Source organism: Populus alba, chromosome 6 (genome assembly GCF_005239225.2).
Source record: "Populus alba chromosome 6, ASM523922v2, whole genome shotgun sequence".
Lineage (NCBI taxonomy): Eukaryota > Viridiplantae > Streptophyta > Magnoliopsida > Malpighiales > Salicaceae > Populus > Populus alba.
In genome coordinates, this window is record NC_133289.1 from 20,384,567 (window position 1) to 20,405,415 (window position 20,849).

General features: G+C 29.0%; 1 protein-coding gene across 3 annotated transcripts; it reads left to right on the forward strand.

Moving 5' to 3' along the window:
• The first annotated feature begins 14,868 nt into the window (after positions 1-14,868).
• LOC118030734 (enhanced ethylene response protein 5) lies at positions 14,869-20,543 on the forward strand. Of its 3 annotated transcripts, none has more exons than XM_035034960.2 (13): positions 14,874-15,154; positions 15,238-15,380; positions 15,453-15,546; positions 15,636-15,725; positions 15,844-15,909; positions 16,054-16,143; positions 16,267-16,323; positions 16,575-16,636; positions 19,128-19,215; positions 19,504-19,580; positions 19,670-19,744; positions 19,861-19,966; positions 20,088-20,543. In XM_035034960.2, the coding sequence occupies exons 1-13, from the start codon at positions 14,987-14,989 to the stop codon at positions 20,217-20,219; spliced, it is 1,248 nt and encodes a 415-aa protein (XP_034890851.1). In that variant the 5' UTR covers positions 14,874-14,986; the 3' UTR covers positions 20,220-20,543. The 3 variants fall into 3 exon arrangements, with proteins under 3 accessions (XP_034890853.1, XP_034890851.1, XP_034890852.1); XM_035034961.2 differs by having other exon boundaries at positions 14,877-15,154; positions 15,244-15,380; XM_035034962.2 differs by lacking the exons at positions 19,128-19,215; positions 19,504-19,580; positions 19,670-19,744; positions 19,861-19,966; positions 20,088-20,543 and adding an exon at positions 18,005-18,547 and having other exon boundaries at positions 14,869-15,154.
• Positions 20,544-20,849: the final 306 nt, after the last annotated feature.

A 20,849-nucleotide genomic window follows, 5' to 3' on the forward strand; every position in this document is an offset into this window, starting at 1 on the left:
GTATGGGTTTCAGCCTCTTGTTTGAGCATTTTTAAGGCAACAAAAGAGCCTTTATTTTGTTTGGGTATAGTACAAAATGCAAGGTGTGATGGGGTATATTTCTTGTCTTTATTATGGAAGAGATGAAGAAGAAACAAGCTCTAGAAGGTGATAGCATAACCAGGATTTTTTCGGGACCTTGAGGGAAGAAAACCAACAGTGGCTAGACGACAAAGTCATTCGACCCCCTTATATGTATTTATCCAGGATTAAACAAAACATTGTTGGCTAAAACAAATTGTTTTAGCCAAAACGTATCATTTTATTTAAATGAGATGACGCCACAAAAAAGTATAAGGAAGATACCATAAAGCTAATTAATCTTTAATAAGTTGATTTTGTTCATTAAAGAACCAAAGAAAGAGAGAATATCTCTCACACAAGCTGAATAAATTCGACAACAATAGTATTATCAAGCTTAAATATTTTATTCTTACAAAAGTATTTATACTCTTGAAAATAAAATCCTAATGGATTTATTTTTGTGGTCTAAATTGATTTATTCATAAAACTAACCTAAAATCTATGTTAATAAACCTAAATATATGGATCCAAACAAGTCTTGGACCATAGTTAAAAACTAATAATTAATTAATCTCAAATAAGCTTTGAACTTTAGCTAATTAATCAAATACAAACCCAATATAAATTAAACTCATTAGAAACAATAAAAAGGTTATCAGGCCAATTAGATAGGCTAAATAGAATATATAACAAAAACAAAATCTATCTGATGTATACTCTCTTCATGTGACATGAAAATCAATTTAAATATAAAATCTTAATATATATATAAAAAAAAATCAATACTTCCACACACAGTAAAGACATAATTAATATAAAATTAAAAGAAGTAATCTAAAAAACATGTATTTTCAATAATATTAATTAATTTTAATCATTTCGTTATTTTCTTCATTTTCTTGAAACCATAACCACTTTCCCTGCCCAGATCAGCAGCTCACGATTCCGTTCCCAACACAATCCAGCCTCTTCCATCTCAAGTCATAATTGCCCGTAAAAATCCCAGACATCTCTTCCACTAAGAAAACTCCAATAACTGACGCATCCACTCTCCCCGTGAACTGACCCAAGAACTACCATCTCAGATTCCACCTGTGACAACCCTGCACCATCCACCAACGAATGTTGAATCAACACAGCCCCTTCTTCCTCTAGGCCGGCAGCAGTGCCACCTCCTTCATGACACCAGAAGTGGTAGCCCCTGGCCAAATACTCCTCAACCACCACCATCAGTCAGCCCTATCATCACCACCAGCAGCCCCTCTTTCTCCACATAACCCAGCTGTTAACCCTCCTCCTCACAGCTGAGACTGCCACAATAAAAAACCTCCAGCCCACACCACACCTACGGTGCCCTCCACTGCAACCAACCACCACGAAGGAAACCCACCGTTCCAGTCATCATCGCTAACCTTTTTGCTCTCAAATCCAGCACCATCAAAATACCAAAACACACATCGATATTTTCATCTCTCTGACCGAAACCACAACTCAACAGTGACCAGCACGCAACTGAGGGAAGGAGAAAAAAAGACAAATCTATTTGATTATTCAGCCTGTTGTTTTTGCTTGCAGGTGCGCTTTAATTAACGCATGGTGAAGCCACGCGCACGCCATTTCCAATATAATTGACTAGCGCGTGATAGGTACGGGAACCACGTGGTCCCACGTTATTTTTCAGCATTTTCTAGAGTTTTTCCACCCCGGAAATCAATTTTGAACCCCAAATAATTTTTTATTATTATTTGTGTGTTTAAATTTCATGCATATTGATATTTTTATTTCTGTGAAAGTCTTTTTTTTTATTGTGGGTAATGACATTCTAATAAAAAATGAATAAAATGGAAAACATTGCAGAAAAAAGTAAAATGTTTCATTTATCATCTTGTAATATTTTTCAGGCATATGATTTAATAATTTGAGCTGGATTAATATAATAATGATAATAGCGGGTCTAATTCCAAAGTAACCAAAATTAGTGGATTAAAGTCCAGTATTAAATTTTCTAGTATTTTTAAGGGTCCAGCACCAACTTCAAAAAAAAATAACTTAATTGAAATATCTACTTTTAAATAGACTAATGTCTAATTAAATATGAGTTACGCCCAATTTTAGCAATTTTAATAAGAATTATTTTTAAGATTTAATGTCAACAAGTTTTATATTTTTAGAAACTAGTGTTATTTTTTGACGTATCTAAAGACAAATATCAAACTTTTCATAAAAATACATAGGATAATTGATGGCAATCAAAAAAAAAAATTAAGAGAAAACACATAATAAATGTAATATTTTCTAAGAAAGAATATTGTAAGGGTGACTTTCTTCTTTTTTAAAACATTAATAACGCCTTACTTGAATTTATAGAAACAATGCTTATTTTTAAAATTCATAGTTTCTTCTAATTACTAGGTGATGACTCGAATTATTCATAATATGTATTTTTATAATATGTATTTTTAGTCCCTACCAGTAACATCCATTAAGGTACTTTAAAACACTTGAAATCATAAACGACAAGGTTGGCTGAAAGTTTAGGAAAATTGGTAGCTTTTTTGCCAAAATTTTAAGGTTCAAATAAGGTTGGATTAGCCTCTTTTTACACCATAACATCCATTTTTTCTATTTTTAGTCCAATAAATAATGTTGGTTTGGAACATTTTTCTTGTTTAATTGTAAAACTATATAGACAATGGGCTCAGGTCTATTAACTTTTCCAGGGTTGGTTACGCCATTTATTTACAGTCATATTATATAACACTATACTAAAACAAATATATTATTTTACTAATTTTTCAATGTGGATTCATACTCAGTTAGGGAATTATTTTACTAATTATATCTAAACTCGATGGATATTAATTTAAATGAGCCTAAATTATAGGGTTTTTTCATATATTTATCTTACTCGATAGGTAATGAATAGAATACAAATATTATCAAACCTAGCTTAAACCTAATCAAGATGTATATATTTAAATCATATAGGCATATATGTACAGCACTTATATTTTTTTTTATTGCAATATAATATATACATATCTCAATATTGACATAATACAAACATATGTATGTATGTGTGTATGTATACAAAGCGTAAAATGATGGGTTTTCCTCTTGGATCGATTGGAGTTTTGGATGCATTTGGATAAATCATAAAATTATAATTTAAAAGGCTCAGAAGTCGTCACTTAATATTATGATTAATAGAAAACCTAATGATTTACGAGAGTCTAGGCAAGGGAACTAATTGTGCATGGAGAATACGCATCATTCTCAATGCACCCTACCTATAGCAAGTTGCATTGTTGATTGATTGTTTTTCTCTAAGGCTATGTTTGTTTTTTGGAAAGTGGTTTCGGGAAAACCACTTTCCAAACTTTCTTGTGTTTGTTTGCCATTAAAAAAGTTGATCAACAGAAAACATTTTCCAGTTAAAGAAAAATTTGACTTAGTTTCTAGGAAAGTGTTTTCCTGAAAAATTTGAGCACAAAACACTTTCTAAAAGTTGTGAAAAATTTAGAAATGTTATATTATTTTTTTATTATATCAAATTTGGTCCTCAAACTTTTGATTGTTATATATATTTTGTTTTTAATATTTATTTTTTAATTTCATCTTTTAAATTTTAATTTTTATATTAACTTTGGTCCTATTTTTATAATTGTTATTTATTTTTCCCTTATCATTTTTTATTGAAATTTTTTATCTATCAAATTTGGTCCTCATTCTTTTGATTATTACTTATTTTATTTGAAATAATTTATGAAATGTTAATTATTATTATTTTAATTTCTTTATCTTTTTTTTTTTAGATTTGATCTCTATTATTTTGATTATTATTTATTTTATTGAGATAATTTATGAAATTTTTTTTTCAATTTCATTCTCATTCAACTTTTTCATTTGTAAGATTTGTTCCTCATTATTTTAATAAACTTGAGAAAAATAAAACATTAATAAGTTATTTTTCAGCTCATTTTCCATGACATAACCAAACACTGGAAAGTATTTTCCAACTTATTTTCCATTACACTACCAAATATCAAAAAATAATTTATTTTCCAAAATGAAACTACTTTCCAGCAAACAAACAGAGTCTAAGTCTTGTTTCTATTTGTTGGTCCATCTAAAATTCAAGAAAGGTGCTCCTTAATAAGAAAATTCCTATCTTATCGAGTTAAAACCTATCCATTCTAAAATCTAAATTTTAATAGTGTATTTATTTTTATTTTGTATCTTTAATACCTGAGGATATAATTTACAGTGTAGATTTTAACCCTCAAATATTAAAGCTTACAATTAATTCCTAACATTTTATTTTTGTCAATTCATTTAATTTAATATTGGGAGTATGCATTACATTGTAAAATTCATAACCCAAATATTAATTAAAAAAATTATTTTTTATGGTATTTTTGAAATTTTAACCAAATCCCAGTGATTAATCAAAAACGGATTATGATACTTATTAACTGACTTTTTGTACCCTTAAAGTATAATAAAAATATAATTTTTTATTTTTTATAAAATATACATGAATTGTTTTTAGAATTTTCTTGTATGCATAAAAATAAAAATAAAAACATATTTTTGTATTTTTTAAAATAAAGATTTTTTTATTATTTTAATTTTGAAGAAAAACATATATTTTTTTATATCGAGTCAGTATCTTATAATGTAAGTTTGTAACCTCGATATTAAGTGAAATGGTTGGAAAAACATGCAAGAGATCCATAAATAATTCTAAAATGATCCTTATTTTTCTTTTTAGAATTGTTAGAAATCATTTGGGGTTTGTTTCGCAAAAAACAATAATGTGTTTTAAATCAAACAAGATACCAATTCGAAACAAGGTATTCTTTAACCATTCACTAATTTAATAATCCAACAAACAAACAATCAAACATCATATCTTGTTAATTTCACAAATTATATTCAACTTGCATACTAATTCAAGTGAATCAACACAAACACAAACATAATTCATGCATCAACATTTAATATTCAAATATCAATCACAACCCTAAAAATAAACTCATTAACCAACACAAATTATCAGATCATTTCAAACCAAAAACACACATCAAGCCAAACCAATAATGTCTAAGCACTCCAAAAATTTACACAACAAAGAGCAATTTATCCCAAACTTCATAACATTCTAGCAATTTATCACAATAATTTGAATTTATGAATTAATCTTTTGAGGTGTTTGGCATGACTAGGAATTATTGGAATCATGTTGGAAGGGTTGTTGGAACTGTGGCGGCATATGTACCACATGGCATCACAGTTGTTGTTGCATTGAATCAGGCGTTGTCGTTGTTAGAGGAGAAGCACCTAGTGAATTTAAAATTCCTCCATCTCCTCTTCAATTTCTTGATAACAATGCAGCAATCAGACACCTATAAAAGGAGTTATGCTCCTTTAAAGTTTCAATATTTTAGTGTTTTCTAGTTCAGGTCTATCTTTTTTTCCTATTGCTAAGTGTGATGATTATGCTTCTAGAAAAAAAAATCTTACTAGGTACAAAATTAACACATCCCCTCTTGAATTCCCCACTGATTAAGTTTTGAATATATTTCTTTAGAGGGGGATTTACTATGTTGAAGTTTAACGCTTATTCCTGTTTTTCAGCTCAAATCTGTCTCTTTTCCTTGCTGCTTCATTTTAATATTGCAACAAGTGGGAAAACAATTTACAAGATTTGTGGGAAAACAATTTACAAGATTTGAAGCTATTATATCCCTTCTTAGATTTCCTACTAGTAGTTACACAAATATATTTTTGTAAAGAAAGATCTACTACGTTAAAGTTTGATATTTATTCATATTTTTTAACCCAAATTCATCTCATCTTCGTAATATTGCTATGACATGACATCCACCATTTTACAAAAAATAAAAAACTAGGCTCGTGTACACTTGATCTTTTTCCTTGGGTCAAGCACACTTAACTTTTTTCTCAGCTATTTCTTTTTATTATTAATTTTTGACAAAACAATCTTGAATTAAATTGTTAAAATATTATCTAAGCAAATGTCCAATTATACCATTGTTTTTAAGAAGTTTAGAGCTTTTATGATGATGATAATATTATTAATTGCTTTATAAAGATTTTTAAATAATTTTTTCTACAATATCGAATGAAAATAAGTTACACGCACAATTTTCTTATATTTACTGTTCTCATTTTTTCATACATAAATGTAAAATGATTAATTCATGATTTCTTTTTAATTTGTTTAATTAAAACTTGATTTCACAATCATAATAAGTTTTTATTTTAAAAAAAATACTCCTCACCAAAAAAATATATTTTTCATTGAAGTAAAAAATAAATATATGAATAAGAAAATTAGGTTTTTGATTAATTTTTTTTCTTTTTAGTTCACATCATTATATTTTCCATGAATATTTTTTTTATTATTGTTACTTTTTATTTAATGGATTATGTTGTTAATAAAAAAACTAATTTAAAATAAAAATATATATATATATATATATATATATATATATATATATTAAAAACATAAAAGTAAACGAGTCATTAAACACATGTACCTTTGAATTAAGGAACGCCATGGTTGTGTTCTGTTCAACAAGACAGCAACCAACTTTCAAGCTCTCCCGGTCGGGAAAGGTAGCTGAGAGCTCGGAGAAAGACTAGAAAGGTGTGTGTGTGTGTGAGAGAGAGAGAGAGAGAGAGAGTGAGAGAGAGAGAGATAAAAGGTAGTTGATGAAGGTGGGCCTTTTATTTTTAAATTATAAGTAAATGACAAGGGGAAATATCACATCACATCACCCTCCAAAGTGGACTCTTTGTAATTCATTACACCGTTGATGTCAGACCCTCTAATTGTGACTAAAATTGCCTGTTTTAATAGATGTTTTGTTTTTTCCATTGGAATGAAATCTTTCAGTTTTGGAATATTTTGGTGTGCTATTTCGAGGTTATATTGTTTTTATATATATATATATATATATATATATATATATATTCCACAAACATAATTCAAATTCAAAATAAATTAATTATAAATTATGGAATACAAACATAATGCCAAATAAAATATAATTTCAAAATTTAAAATATTTTTAAATAGTAAAGATTAAATAGATCTTTAACTTAAAGTAATATAAATCATATATATTAATGATAAAACTAATTTTAAAAAAATTAATATCATTGTTAATGAAAATAGTAATAATAAGTTTAAATAGTATTATTAATATCATTGCTATTGAAAATAATAATAAAAAAAGCTTTTTATAATCGGGTGGTTTAATTAATGAAATTGAGCAAGGTTCAATTTGATTCAATAATTTTTTGGCCGAAACGGAACATGCGGAATGAAACCGGAACGTTTCGGCCGGAATTTGGCCGAAAAATCCGGAACGGGCCGAGATTTAAAATGAGATGAAATTTGTTTCGTTTTGTTTCGTTTTTTGAATTGGTATGGAATGTTTCGGCCACTCCAGACGGAACGGAACGAAATCGACAACCTTGATTGTGACACGCAGCTTTTTGTCTCGATTTTGCAGCTTGCACCAACAAACAAGAAGAAGGATGTGTCTTAAATCAAAACACCCTAACCTCGAGAGTACCGTACCAACCGGCCAATCCCACCGTTTTTTTAATTTTATCAATTGATACAAAAAAAAACAAAATCAAGTTTAATTTTGTGTTTTTATGTTTGCATTTTGAGTTAGTGATACGGGTGAGAAAAAAAAATCAATTAAATTAAAAAAATTGAAAAGAAATAATTGAAAAAATTAAACAGTTAAAAAAACTAATTAAATCAATTAAAATTTTAAAAAAACCAACCGGTTTGATTCGGTTTCAATTTTATAAGCCTAAAACTGAAAAAATGAACCGAATTCAAACAAAAAAAACTGGAAAAAAACATGACAAATCGGAAAAAACCGAGTTAGATTGAAATAACTGAGTCAAACCGGTTTGAATGGTTTTTGTTCTAAAAACCAAATTGAATTGAAACCAGTCGGTTTGAATCGATTTCGATTTGATTTTGTTTTTTTTATTTTATTTTGTTATATTTTTTTATAAAAACTAAACTGAATAAAAAATAAATCACCCTAATTATTTTTAGTTAATTTTTGGCCATTACATACTTACCTTTGTTTTTAGTATCTTTGGTTACATCTATATCCATGTATCACATCATCCATAGCAGCAGCAGTAATAATAATAATAATAATAATAACAACAACACCAACTAAATATAAATATACGAGCTATATATCAATACATTAATTTGACGAAAATGCTCTTATAATTTAACATGTTCTGATGACTAATTTGGTTATATTTTTACATATATGCAATAAAAAATTATTAAATTCTTTAAAAACTGCTGATGCATTCTATTTTTTATTATCATTGTGAAAAAGATTTCGTCCAATTTTATTCTGTATTTGTAAAATATGTTCAATTCAATTTATTTGTATCAAATTGCATCAAAGTGTAAGATGGCTAGTAATTAAAAACTTTCAAAATGTGTACGATAGAGAAATACATTATTTATTTCTGGCTGAATAAGAATTATAACAATATGTTTAATAGAACGATTAATATTTTAATTACAATAGAGTTTTTTTAAAAATATTGATTACAAAAATGTTCTGTCATTAAATCTTTTAAAAATGTTTAAGGAAATACAAAATAACTTAAATAAAACTCAAACTTTCGTAAATTCTTATGAAAACAAATTCAAAATGTTTAAATAATTTATTTTTTAAATTCTTAACCTTTGAAATATTAAATTTTAAAAAAATATAATTTGTGAGAAAATGCTCAAGAAAAAAACTTGAAATAACTTGTAATCCAAAGCCATAAATGACAGAGCTTTGGACTGTTCATGGCAGTATTTTGTAGTTTATTCAGAATCTTTGAAATGCTTATGCAAGGGACAACCAAAATTTTAGAAACTTTTAAGAAATTATTTTTTTTTAAAAAAAATTAATTTTTTTAAAAAATAAAAACCCATAAATGATTATTATTAATAAAAAAATTAAAATTTAAATAAAAAAGTATTTTCCCAAGAATTTGAAGATTTTTTTATTACTTTTATTGCTTGAAGATTTTTTAAAAAATTATGGCTGAGAATTTAAAAGCAAATAATTATTTTTTGAATTATATGTTTTTAAATCTTAAACATTTTCAAAAGCTTAAGTTGTTTTATAGAGCAAGTATTTTTTTATTTTGTAAAAATCTTTTAAAGTTTTATTGACCGATTAAGTTTTTAATTACTGAAAATTTTATTCTTTTAAAAAATATAAAAATCTTTATTCCTTCAAAATCTTCTGAAGTTTTTATTTCTTTCAAAAAATATTTTTATTTATTTATTATTTTTGGAAATTCTAATCGTTTTTCATCTTACAATTTAGTGCAATTGAGTCTAATGGGGTTGAATCGACTAAGTTTTGCAAACATGGATAAAATTTGTCTGCATCGTTTTCACAAGAGCTTATTTGAATTGATATAGCCACTTGCTTTTTGTTTTTTTTTTTTTTTTTCAAACATGGTTTTGGACATTACTGGATTTAGCATCCATTAACACGTATACTAATTAATAAAATATTTTATATTATCATTATTGAATAAAAAAATGATTTATATGTGTGATTTTTATTTATATATAGTTTTGCTTAGTGACTATTATGATATCAGTAATTCATCATTTTATTTCTTTTATGGTACATTGAAGCCTTTTTTCCTAGTTTTACAAGAAGGAACGAAGATGAAACTTCGAATTACTTCATTGTACATTGCAAAACAAAATTCACTCAATAAATATAAAATGCATTTGTTTCGTGATTGCAATAAATTATCAAATTATATAAAACTAACAGAGAGTGCATAGTGAAAATCACATGTATAACCTCTCAAAAAACACTATTCATCAAGACATATTGTATAGTTCATGGTAAAATTTTGTAATTTGTCAAATTTTAATGGGAAAACTGCAACTAGGTCCTTGTACTTTTCCAAAAGTGTATTTCAGTGATTGTACTTCATTTTCATTATATTTTTGTCCCTCCTTGTAGAGAGAGGAGAAATAAGAGGTGGAAGAAAAGGAGGGGAGAGAAAAATACATCAAATCTTATTCTAACCATACTCTTCTTGACTTGAGGAGTTAATTGATAATACATCAAAGCTTCTGGAATGTTTGGAGGTGTTTGATGTGAAAAATGGAGAAAAAATCGGGCTTTAGGGACCAGATTTGGTGGTCTTCGATTTTCCAGCAACCAAAGAGTCGACAGAGTAATTACAATGGCGATGATGCATTGTCTGCTTCTCTGTCGGACAATGTGTGTCCATTTTCTTTTTTAATAATTTGAGCACCTGGGCCAGGCTTCTCTATCCCGGGCGCGAAATAATGGGCCAAGTTGGTTGAGCCCAAGCTTCCCACCGCCTGAACCCAATCGTCCCATCGCACGAGCCAGCCCTGTCATGACCTTTTTTTTTTTTTTCTTTTAGTATTTTTAATATATTTATACTTTTTTATTTTTTTGATAAAAAATAATTACTATTTTTACACAAATTAAAATATTATTTTTGATGTTTTCTGGATGGTATACATCTTAGGAATTACTTATGATTTTTGAAACATTTGGTGGTAACGAACATTTAAAAGGTGAATATGACACCAAAATTTATTTTATAAAGAAGTTGGTACTCAAAACATCATGGCAACATAATGTTTTTTCATAGATAAAATGTTTTATGATAATTAAGAAACTAAGATTTTATTTTAAAACTTAAGAATATATATATAAAAAAATTCTAGACGTGCTAAAGTGAATACTAGGATTGAAAGATAATTACTTGAAGTTTGCAATATTTTTCTTGTTTTTGGAAAATAATATTAGTTTTTTAAGTAAAAAATATTAAATAAAATATTAAACCCTGAACAAATAATATAATTATCATACCATGTAATTGTTTTAAACCAAATAAAGAATATCACGACAAAGAAAATACAAAATAAAGGTTAGACATGATTTACTTATTTTTTTAAAGTGATAAATTATTTTTAGCATTATATAATTTGATCATTTTTTCATTTTGCAACGAAATTATTGGATTTTAAACTTTGCAATCTGAAATTTAAAAGCAGATAATACTTTATAGTCTCAGGAGTTGGTGTAAGAAAATCAACTAGAATTATATATGTATTTATAAAAATGTCATTATATTTGAAATAGTTACTAATTTTTTTTTCCAAAACTGTAAAAAATAATCGTGCCCCCATTATTTTTCATCTTCTTCTCCATTCTCTCCTAAAAATGGATTTTATGTAAGGTTTGAGATTTGATTTTTTTTCCCCCTTATTTCTAAATTAGTCGAAGGCTTATGTTACTTTCTTGGCATTTGAGTGAGGTATAAGTTCAGACCTGAAGATACATATTTAATATTAACTTTCAAATAGTTTAATTTTAAATTAAAACTGGATAATGAATTATTTTTTAAATCACATTTAATAATAATAGCAAAAAAATTCTACAACCTGAATACCTTTTGTTATATTAAAAAAAATTGATCTGACGATTAGCATGGGCAGTCCTGTAAAGTGTAAACTAATCTTCACTAAATAAATTTGGGTGTAACATGAAACCAATGCATGATTCTTAAATATTATATATATATATATATATATATATATATATATATAATTACAAGTTTCAATTGATTGTAAAGGTTATTCTAGTGGTTTGTTTTAATATTCAGTCATTATAAAATGATTTTTTATCTCACATGGATTTTTTTTTTATTCTTTTCAATAAATTTAATAAAAAAAATAGAGGTTTTTTTAGGAATTTTAGTTAATTCTTAATAACAAGAGCTTTTTGGACCAAACCTATTTTATGTGAGATAAATTAGCATTTATAAATATGTATTTATTAGTTTATTGCACGTGTTATCATTATGGATTGGATCAAAAAAATTTGAAACATAAAAAATAATAATATCTAGATTATAGAATATTTTTTTTAACACTGTCATTAAACTTGATATAATGATTCAAACTTAAAAGCTCTTAATCCAATTATTTTCTTAGCCTAATACATGGAGAAGTTACCCTAACATCACCTTTATGATTGAATTTAAAGAAAAAATATCATATATATATATATCAAGTTAACTCTAATTAACCCGATAAATCTACAATTCTAATTATGATTTTCACCGGGTTAAATTATTTTTTTAAGTGATGAAAAATATAAAATTAATTAACCATAAATCCAACACCGAAGAATAAATTAAAATGAAAACATGAAATAAAAAAAAAAGATAAAAAATGTCAAGAATCTTTTATTATATAATAAAAAATACAAAAATTGATTTACCATCAACTCAATATTAAATAATAAACTTAAATAAAAATCATATATTATAAAATAAAATAAAATAAATAGAAAATGGAAAAAAATCTAAAGAAAACAACAACCCAAATTTTTTTTTAAAAAAAACAAAAGATCAAAAAGGAGGTGGGGGCAAAAAAAAAAAAACAAATGACAAATAAAAAAATCCAAAGCTATCTGTCTCCTAAAAGCAAAATCGTGGCGTGTAGAAATCAAACCCGCTCCCTCGTCTTCAATCAGCGCACATCAACCAATTTAGCCATTGCATGAAGTTCTTAGCTAAACGATTAAAACTTTATATTAATTTAGTTTAATACTTTGTTCATAGGCTAGAATTAGGAAGGGTAAAGCTACTGAGCCCTAATAATTAGAAAAACCACTTGTCAAGTATCCTTTAGAGAGGCCCAAATATAAGAGGTCTTGGACCTAAAAAAAAACATCAAACTAGTTCAAGTCTTATCTTTTTTTTTTTCCTCTAAGAAGTTAAAACCATACACTGTTCTTGTTTTTCTTTCCTTTTTAAAAAATCAAAAGATGTTTATTGTTTTTACAAAACATATATGAAGAAAATATTATTATATAGACTTGTTTTATTTAAGAAAATATATACAAACGTAATGTTAGCAAAAGAAATATAGAAAATAGTTGTAATAATATGTTGCAGTGATGAAAAGATAAGATGATGGTGGCATCGTGATCATGACTTGGTTGAGGTTATGTTTGTACTGATAGTAATAATACTAGTTATAATAATATCAAATGGTGATCCAATTGTAATAACTTGAAATTAAAAGGTTTGTTTTTTTTTTTTTGTTTTAGATTCAAGCTCTGTGGTTGCTCATACAATAACTATTGAAGATTTACATGGTCGTTAACTTCAAGACCCGTGGGATTAGTCGAGGTGTGCGCAAGCTAGCCCAGACACCCACATTATACTAAAAAAATAATAATAATAATATCTGATGGCCTAGTTTTTGCCAATCCTTTAGGTTTGTTTGTCCAGAAATTTAATTTTCAATCTATTCTAATATAAAATACTTAGAAAACATTCTATAAACTTTTATAAACTTACTTATAATCCCAAATAACCCAAAACTGGTTTAAAAATTCAAAATCAATGACCTAAATTAAAAAAAAATAAAATTTAAGTTTAGACCTACCATTTCATGCATGTTAAAGAACAAAATAAGTTCCAAGTAAAATAGTTTAGTTTACTTGACAATGATTTTTTGAAAATTTTAAAGATAAGGCGCTTTAAAATCTTATTTAACCAAGCAAACTGCTTTATATCTTATTTCTTACCTTTGGCCATGCAGAATTTCAATTACCATGTTACTTTATTATTATTATTGTTGTTGTTATTATTATTATTGTTGTTATTAATAGATGAAGCATTTTTTAAAGTAACTGGTCAATAGAAATTCTTCGTAAAATCTGAAGGAAAATGAACCATTTGAAAGAACTCTCTCCCTAAAATTAATGGAAGAACATGAAATTCGTCTTCTTAGCTTATGACAAGCACACTGCGATTAATTGATTGAAAAGCTGCAGTTATCCACTACAGTTATCAGTCAAAACCTTGCTTGGAAATCAGATATGAACATCTTCAATCATTTTGGAAAATCTTATCAGCAAGTCGATTGATTTTACAAGGAATTCATCTGGGAAAAAAACGAGTGATTTGGACCTGAGATGCTTTCTTTCAAACTTCAACTGAGGAATCCAATGGCGCATCTGCACATTATTATTTCTTGGTTGGAAAATGGATGTCATTGGTGAGTGCTCTATATCTAATGATATTAGGTTTTTCTTTTCGATTTCTTCGATTGATTGTTAAAGGAATCAACATGCATGTCCCCTTTCTAAACCAAAGATAATTCTGATTAGAGTATCAAAGTTTGCACTTGTTGGCTTATATAGATCTAATGTCAACTGTGATTCTAAAATACATACAACTTCTTTTTGTTTCTAAATTAAAAAAAAAAAATACATGATACATATAAAAACATATTCATAATATAATTATTTTTTTATGTTAGAAATTAATTTAAAATTTTACTTGCAACATATGTTTACATTTTTTAATTTAAAAAATTATAATATTATAAAATATTCAAACGACATTAACATATTATTTTATTATGTTTAAAATTAACTTTAAATTGTTATAAAACACACTATTATTTACAAAATTATTGAAAAGGATAATATTATTATTTAGATAGTATTTGATGCTGTGATAATTTTTATTATTTTTTATTTTTTTACTTGAAAATATATTAAAATTTATTTTTTTAAAAAAATATTTTTAATATAAATCATCAAAACTAATTGAGAAGATTAAAAAGATTAATTAAAAAAATTATTTGTTTTTTTTTTTTTAAAAAAAAACAAACAATCCAGAAAAAATAACACTCGAGTAGTCTGCGCTGGCGATGTGTCCGTGCGTACTAATGCTCCGTTTGCTTGCTGAACTTGGATTCGATTTGTTCACTCTATAAGAAAAAAGGGCAAGCAAAGCAGCAGCTTTAATAATGGCGTACTTGAGCATGGGAGAAGCTCACAGAAGAATAACGGAATACCTAAATCGCTTCTCCGACGCCGTTTCCTTCCAAGACGGTGCTTCTCTGAAACAACTCCTCTCCGTCTCCTCCAACTCCCCTTCTCTCCTCTCCCTCGCCGATTCTCTCAATGTTTTCCAGGTCTGTCCAATCTTTTTTCTGTTATTCCTTATATTTATTTATAATTGAGCTGTTTTCTTTTAATTAGTTTTATTGTGAATAAGAAACAGGACGCAAATAGATTAATTAAGCAATCAGACAAGTACTCGCAGTTTGGGGAAATAACAGCACCTTTTTTCCGTTGTCTGCAAAGTTATAGAATTGGCAACCTGCTCGATGCTTACCACGCCTTCGAAAAAGCAGCCAAGTAATTATTTATTTATTTTAATTATTAAATGTTAATGATCCCGTTTTAACCTGAATTGGCATGGAAATGCAGTGCTTTTCTTCCCGAGTTTCGGAACTGGGAATCAGCGTGGGCTTTGGAGGCATTGTATGTTATTGCCTATGAAATTAGGATTCTTGCAGAGAGGGTATATTTTTTTATATCATTGAGATCTAAATGTTGCAGTTAGTGTTATTGTTCTTGTTATAAGTGTATTTTGGGTATTAATAAATGTAGGCGGACAGAGAGTTAGCTTCCAATGGGAAATCACCAGAAAAATTGAAGGGAGCTGGTTCTTTCCTCATGAAAGTGTTTGGTGTTCTTGCTGTATGTTTTACCTTTATCAATTCTATTTTCGTCCCTTGTTTATGCCTTGTCATATCAAATTTTTCGTTTGTATTTCTGTTGCTAGCAGTTTAATAATAGGGTATGTCAAAATTTGTAGGGAAAAGGACCGAAACGTGTGGGAGCATTATATGTGACTTGCCAGCTGTTCAAAATTTACTTCAAAGTAATGCTAGCTTATTCTTCTCTTCTCTAGCTATGTATTAGAGTGATTTTCTTTGTATTCCAAAAAATAGACGGGGGCAAGGGATGCAATAGAGTTTGCTACCTGTTTTAGCAATAAAATGTCTTAACTTTTAGTGCTTCGCAGCTTGGTACAGTTCACCTTTGCAGAAGTGTGATACGCAGCATTGAAACTGCTCGAATATTTGATTTTGAGGAATTTCCTAAAAGGGATAAGGTGAGTGGAGCTTAATAATGGCCAATGTTTCCTTTGTCTTTAATTGGAAGCTATTTCTTAGAATGTCATTATCTCATGAGAAATCCCCTGTATAGGATCTGATGGTCCCTCTTGCTATTGCAGGTCACCTACATGTATTACACTGGTCGTTTAGAAGTTTTTAATGAAAATTTTCCTGCTGTAAGCACTTTAATTCCTTTTAAACCATGTCATGCAATTTGTCTTTCCCTTTTCTTTTGTTTTCCCCCCCTTCTTGAGACATGAGTTGTATTTGATGCCCTGGAGTCCTTAAATCTAGATTGAGTCCTGTTCATCCTTATTATTGAAGTTTATCCATAATGTTCATTTGAAATTTACTGTAATTCAGTGATTTTCTATGCATGTAAAAGCTCAAGAATTTGTTTTGACTCGTTCACTTTTTAACATGGCAGGCTGATCATAAATTATCGTATGCCTTAATGCACTGCAACCCCCATCATGAAGCAAATATCAGGTTTGATTCAGGTGTGCTTGCTGCATGTATTTTACATATGCATAATAGCAAGTCTGTTCTCTGTAGATGGCCTCTTTGCAACACATTTGTATGATTGTCAAACTGCAGTCTGCGGTAATTGTTCACATTTTGAAGTTACCATGGGATAAACTTTACTTGCATGGTGATTGTTTCTCTAGTCTATGCCTTTGTTAACTTTAAATCTGATAAAGGTAATCGTTGTGGTATGCTTCTACAGAAGCGCTTTCATAGTGGTTTCAGATTTCCTTTAGCATTTTGGTTTGGAATGACTTAACAAGAATGCATTGTGTCCATATGATTGCAAACTTTCATGAAGCCAGAAACTTCTTTCTGGAGGTATTATTGGTCTTGCCATAGCGTGCAAATTGCAACTGCTTCAAGTTGTTCGTTATGAAGCATTGGATTCTTCGGCATGCTCAATGTATTAGTATTAAACTTCTATCCATGATGAATTCATGACTGACATGTATGAAGCATTGGATTCTTCCGCATGCTCAATGTATTACAATTAAACTTCTATCCATGATGAATTCATGACTGACATGACCCTACATGATAGATGCGTTTTGACATGAAATAATGTCAAAAGGTGAAATTGGATTCATTCATTTCTTATTTCTTATTTTGCACTTATGCAATTCATGTTAATGGATATGTATTGGATGAATTATAAGCTAGCATCGATTTGTTTTTAGTTTTTTAGTTATAGCAACTGCCTTGACATCATAATTTCTTTTAGAAACCCAAATTGTTTCCTGGATTTTAAAATTGCAAAATTAATGCAGAGATCAGTAACCATAGTCTAGTTTATATGTCCTTTACAAAAAAAAAAAAAAATTACCTTTGACCATTTTGTAATGGCAAAACCCACCAATTGCACCCTGTGTTTTCATAAATTTGTCAAATAAGCTCCAGTATTTTCAATTATCTCAATTCAACTCATGTGTTTCCAAGTTCGGTTAATTGAGTACAATTTCTCAAAATCAATGATTTTTAAGTGCAGATCATATTAAAAAAAATATTTTCCTATATTGTGGGCCCCAAATACAGTATTAATATTATAAAAAAGATTCAAAAGAAAAAGAGAATAATAAAAATCAACAGTAGCGAAGCACATTACAGTACTTGTATGCTTTTAGCTGGAATCTTATTAAAAATGGGAGCATATGGATTGGTTCGAATAAATATGGAATTATTATCCCACGCCCATTCTATATTTTCTTCGTGGTTGATAATAGTAGGCGCAATACAAATAATCTATGCAGCTTCAACATCTTTTGGTCATTTAAAAAAAAAAAAAAAGAATAGCCTATTCTTCTGTATCTCATATGGGTTTTACAATTATAGGAATTTGCTCTATAAGCGATATGGGACTCAACTGGGCCATTTAGCCAATGAGCAGCAATCACCAGCCAACCAGGTCACGTCATCACCATCTTCCTCTCCAGCTCTGTTAGCAAACCTAGTTTCCAGTGAGAAATTGGTTTTTCCGGCAAGCCATTTTTTTAGTCAACACCAGTGGTTTATTTTTTTCTGGCAAAGCCACAGCTCCTGCGATCCTCTAACAGCACCCCCAATGGTTCTATACAGCTCCAAACACCACCCCAGCAGTGTCCAGTCCAATTCTTCCTTGTTGATGCATTTTCTCTGTCCCACTGATTCATCTTCCCTGACCATGGCAACTTGTCACCAACCTACCATGATGATCTCTAGCAACTTATAGCTTTGACCCGCCCATTTCAGACCATCATTTCCATCTGTCATTGTTTTGTTTCTCGTTGGAAACTGCATTTGCTGTCGAAGCTAGAGAGGAAGGTGTCTTGGTTGGTTGGTGATGGCTAGCATAGTTACTTCTGATTGGCTACTGTTGATTTTTATTCTTCTTCTTTTTTTTTAATATTTTTCTGATATTAATGCTGTATGTTGTTCCCCTATGAAAATATTATTTTTTTATTTGGGTTGCATATAAAAATCATTGATTTTGAGAAATAGCACTCAAATTGACCAAAATTGGATACACACTGTTGAATTGATCTAATTGAAAACAGAGACTTATTTGAAAAATTTATAAAAACACAGGTTACAATTAGTGGGTTTTGCCATTTTGTAAATGACACAAAGTATATATAACTTGATTTCATAATCTGTAGATAGGATGAATATAGTTTCTTGATTTGGAGAACAAATGGTATTTTGGGTTATATAAAATTACAAATAGATGATGTCGTGTTCATTTTCTGTATATCATGACAGATACATTTCATTGACAATATGATATTATTACTTAGGATGTCCTATTTATTTGTTATTTACACACATTTATATGAAGTTTTGCTTCATAGGTGTTTTCATAATCTCTGATTTAAGTTGATATGCTCTCATTTTGCACTTTCTTCCTTTTCATTAATGGTCCTTTCTTGGATAATGTACACATGTTTCAGCTCATGTTTTCTCATCTTTGTTGGATCAGGATGATTTTAAAATATTTGATACCTGTGAAGCTTTCAATAGGTATTCTACCACAAGATCGGCTTTTAGAGAAGTATGGCCTAATTGAGGTATGCTTGCCACTTCAATTTTTTCTCTTGTCACTGCTTGTAATGACAGGTTAGATGTTTCTAATGTGCACGCAGATGACAAGTTCTATGTTCCTAATGTGCATGTGAAATTTGTTCAAGCTGGGCGTGTTGTTCATGTTGTATAGATAAAAAAGGACCAAATAACCTACATACATGTAATTTCCTTGCTTGTAAGACTATTATGACCAAGAACCCATGACTATTATAGCCTATGTATTAGTTGCATTAAGCACGAATCTAATAATCAATGGAATTTTCATTTGACAGTACAGTAATGTTGTCCAAGCTCTGAAAAGGGGTGATCTCCGGCTGCTTCGACAAGCTCTCCAGGAGCATGAAGACCGGTATTTCTGCTTTTTGCATGGCTGAGATCTAATGGTAATAAGAATATCTGGAGATAAATTTAACTTTTGAGCCATTCTATTCCTTCTAGGTTTCTAAGGTCAGGTGTATTTCTTGTCCTGGAGAAGCTAGAACTTCAAGTTTACCAAAGATTGCTAAAGAAAATGTAAGGTCCTTGCCATGTGGTATATATGTGCGTGTGTGTGTGTGTGTGTAAGTATTTTGGTGCGTGTAAGCTTTGGCTGTTACTTGTAATGTTTTTCATGGTTATCGTATGTGTAGTTACATCATCCAAAAGCAGAGGGACCCAAGCAAAGCTCACCAGATGAAATTGGAAGTAATTGTGAAAGCATTAAAGTGGCTTGAGATAGACATGGATTTGGACGAGGTACGTTTTGATGCTCTTATCTGTCATTATTACATAACATGGAGTTTTATTGGATTCTCTGTCCAGCATTTTTACCTGTCGGTTGAGTGTCACTAATTGAAAGCTCTGTTCCAATTGTTAGGTGGAATGCATAGTGGCCATATTAATATACAAGAATCTTGTGAAAGGGTACTTTGCTCACAAGAGCAAAGTTGTAGTATTGAGCAAGCAGGATCCTTTCCCCAAGCTGAATGCAAAGCCTGTTAATTCATAGGATGGCGGAGATTTTTATAAACTAGTTAAATTTGTCCAGCTCACATGGCTTTTGTTCATATATATATATGATCAGCTATGATTGTGCTGTGTAGGTTGTGTTGAAGTAAAAAAAAAATGAAGTTTCTTGTAATTGTGCACTTATTATGGATGTCTAGTCTCATTGCATTTTACTTGCCCCTACTACAAAACAGAATCTGCTGTATCGAGCCTGTTGGTTTCCCTCTTTCGAGTGAAGCCTTGAACCGTTAAAATTAGGTGTTACCCAGGATTTTGTCACTCTTTCTTTTTTAATCTTTTATCAAAGCCTCCTACTCTTTTTTCTTATGGATAGTGTAGGTTTGAGATTGTGGTGGATAATATTTTTTGAATTAGTTTTTTTATTTGAAAATATATTAAAATAATTTTTTTTAATATTTTTTTTACATCAGCATATTAAAAATATATATAAAAAATACTAATTTAATGATATTTCATGTTAAACACATTTTTAAAAAGATTCAAAAGCAGCTTGGAACTCAATCTCAAACACAAAACCCTCTACCTTTTTTATATCATTACAAATCCCTCTACCTTTTTTATACCATTATGTAAAGCTCCTTTCATCATAACATCTACTTACCTAGGATTT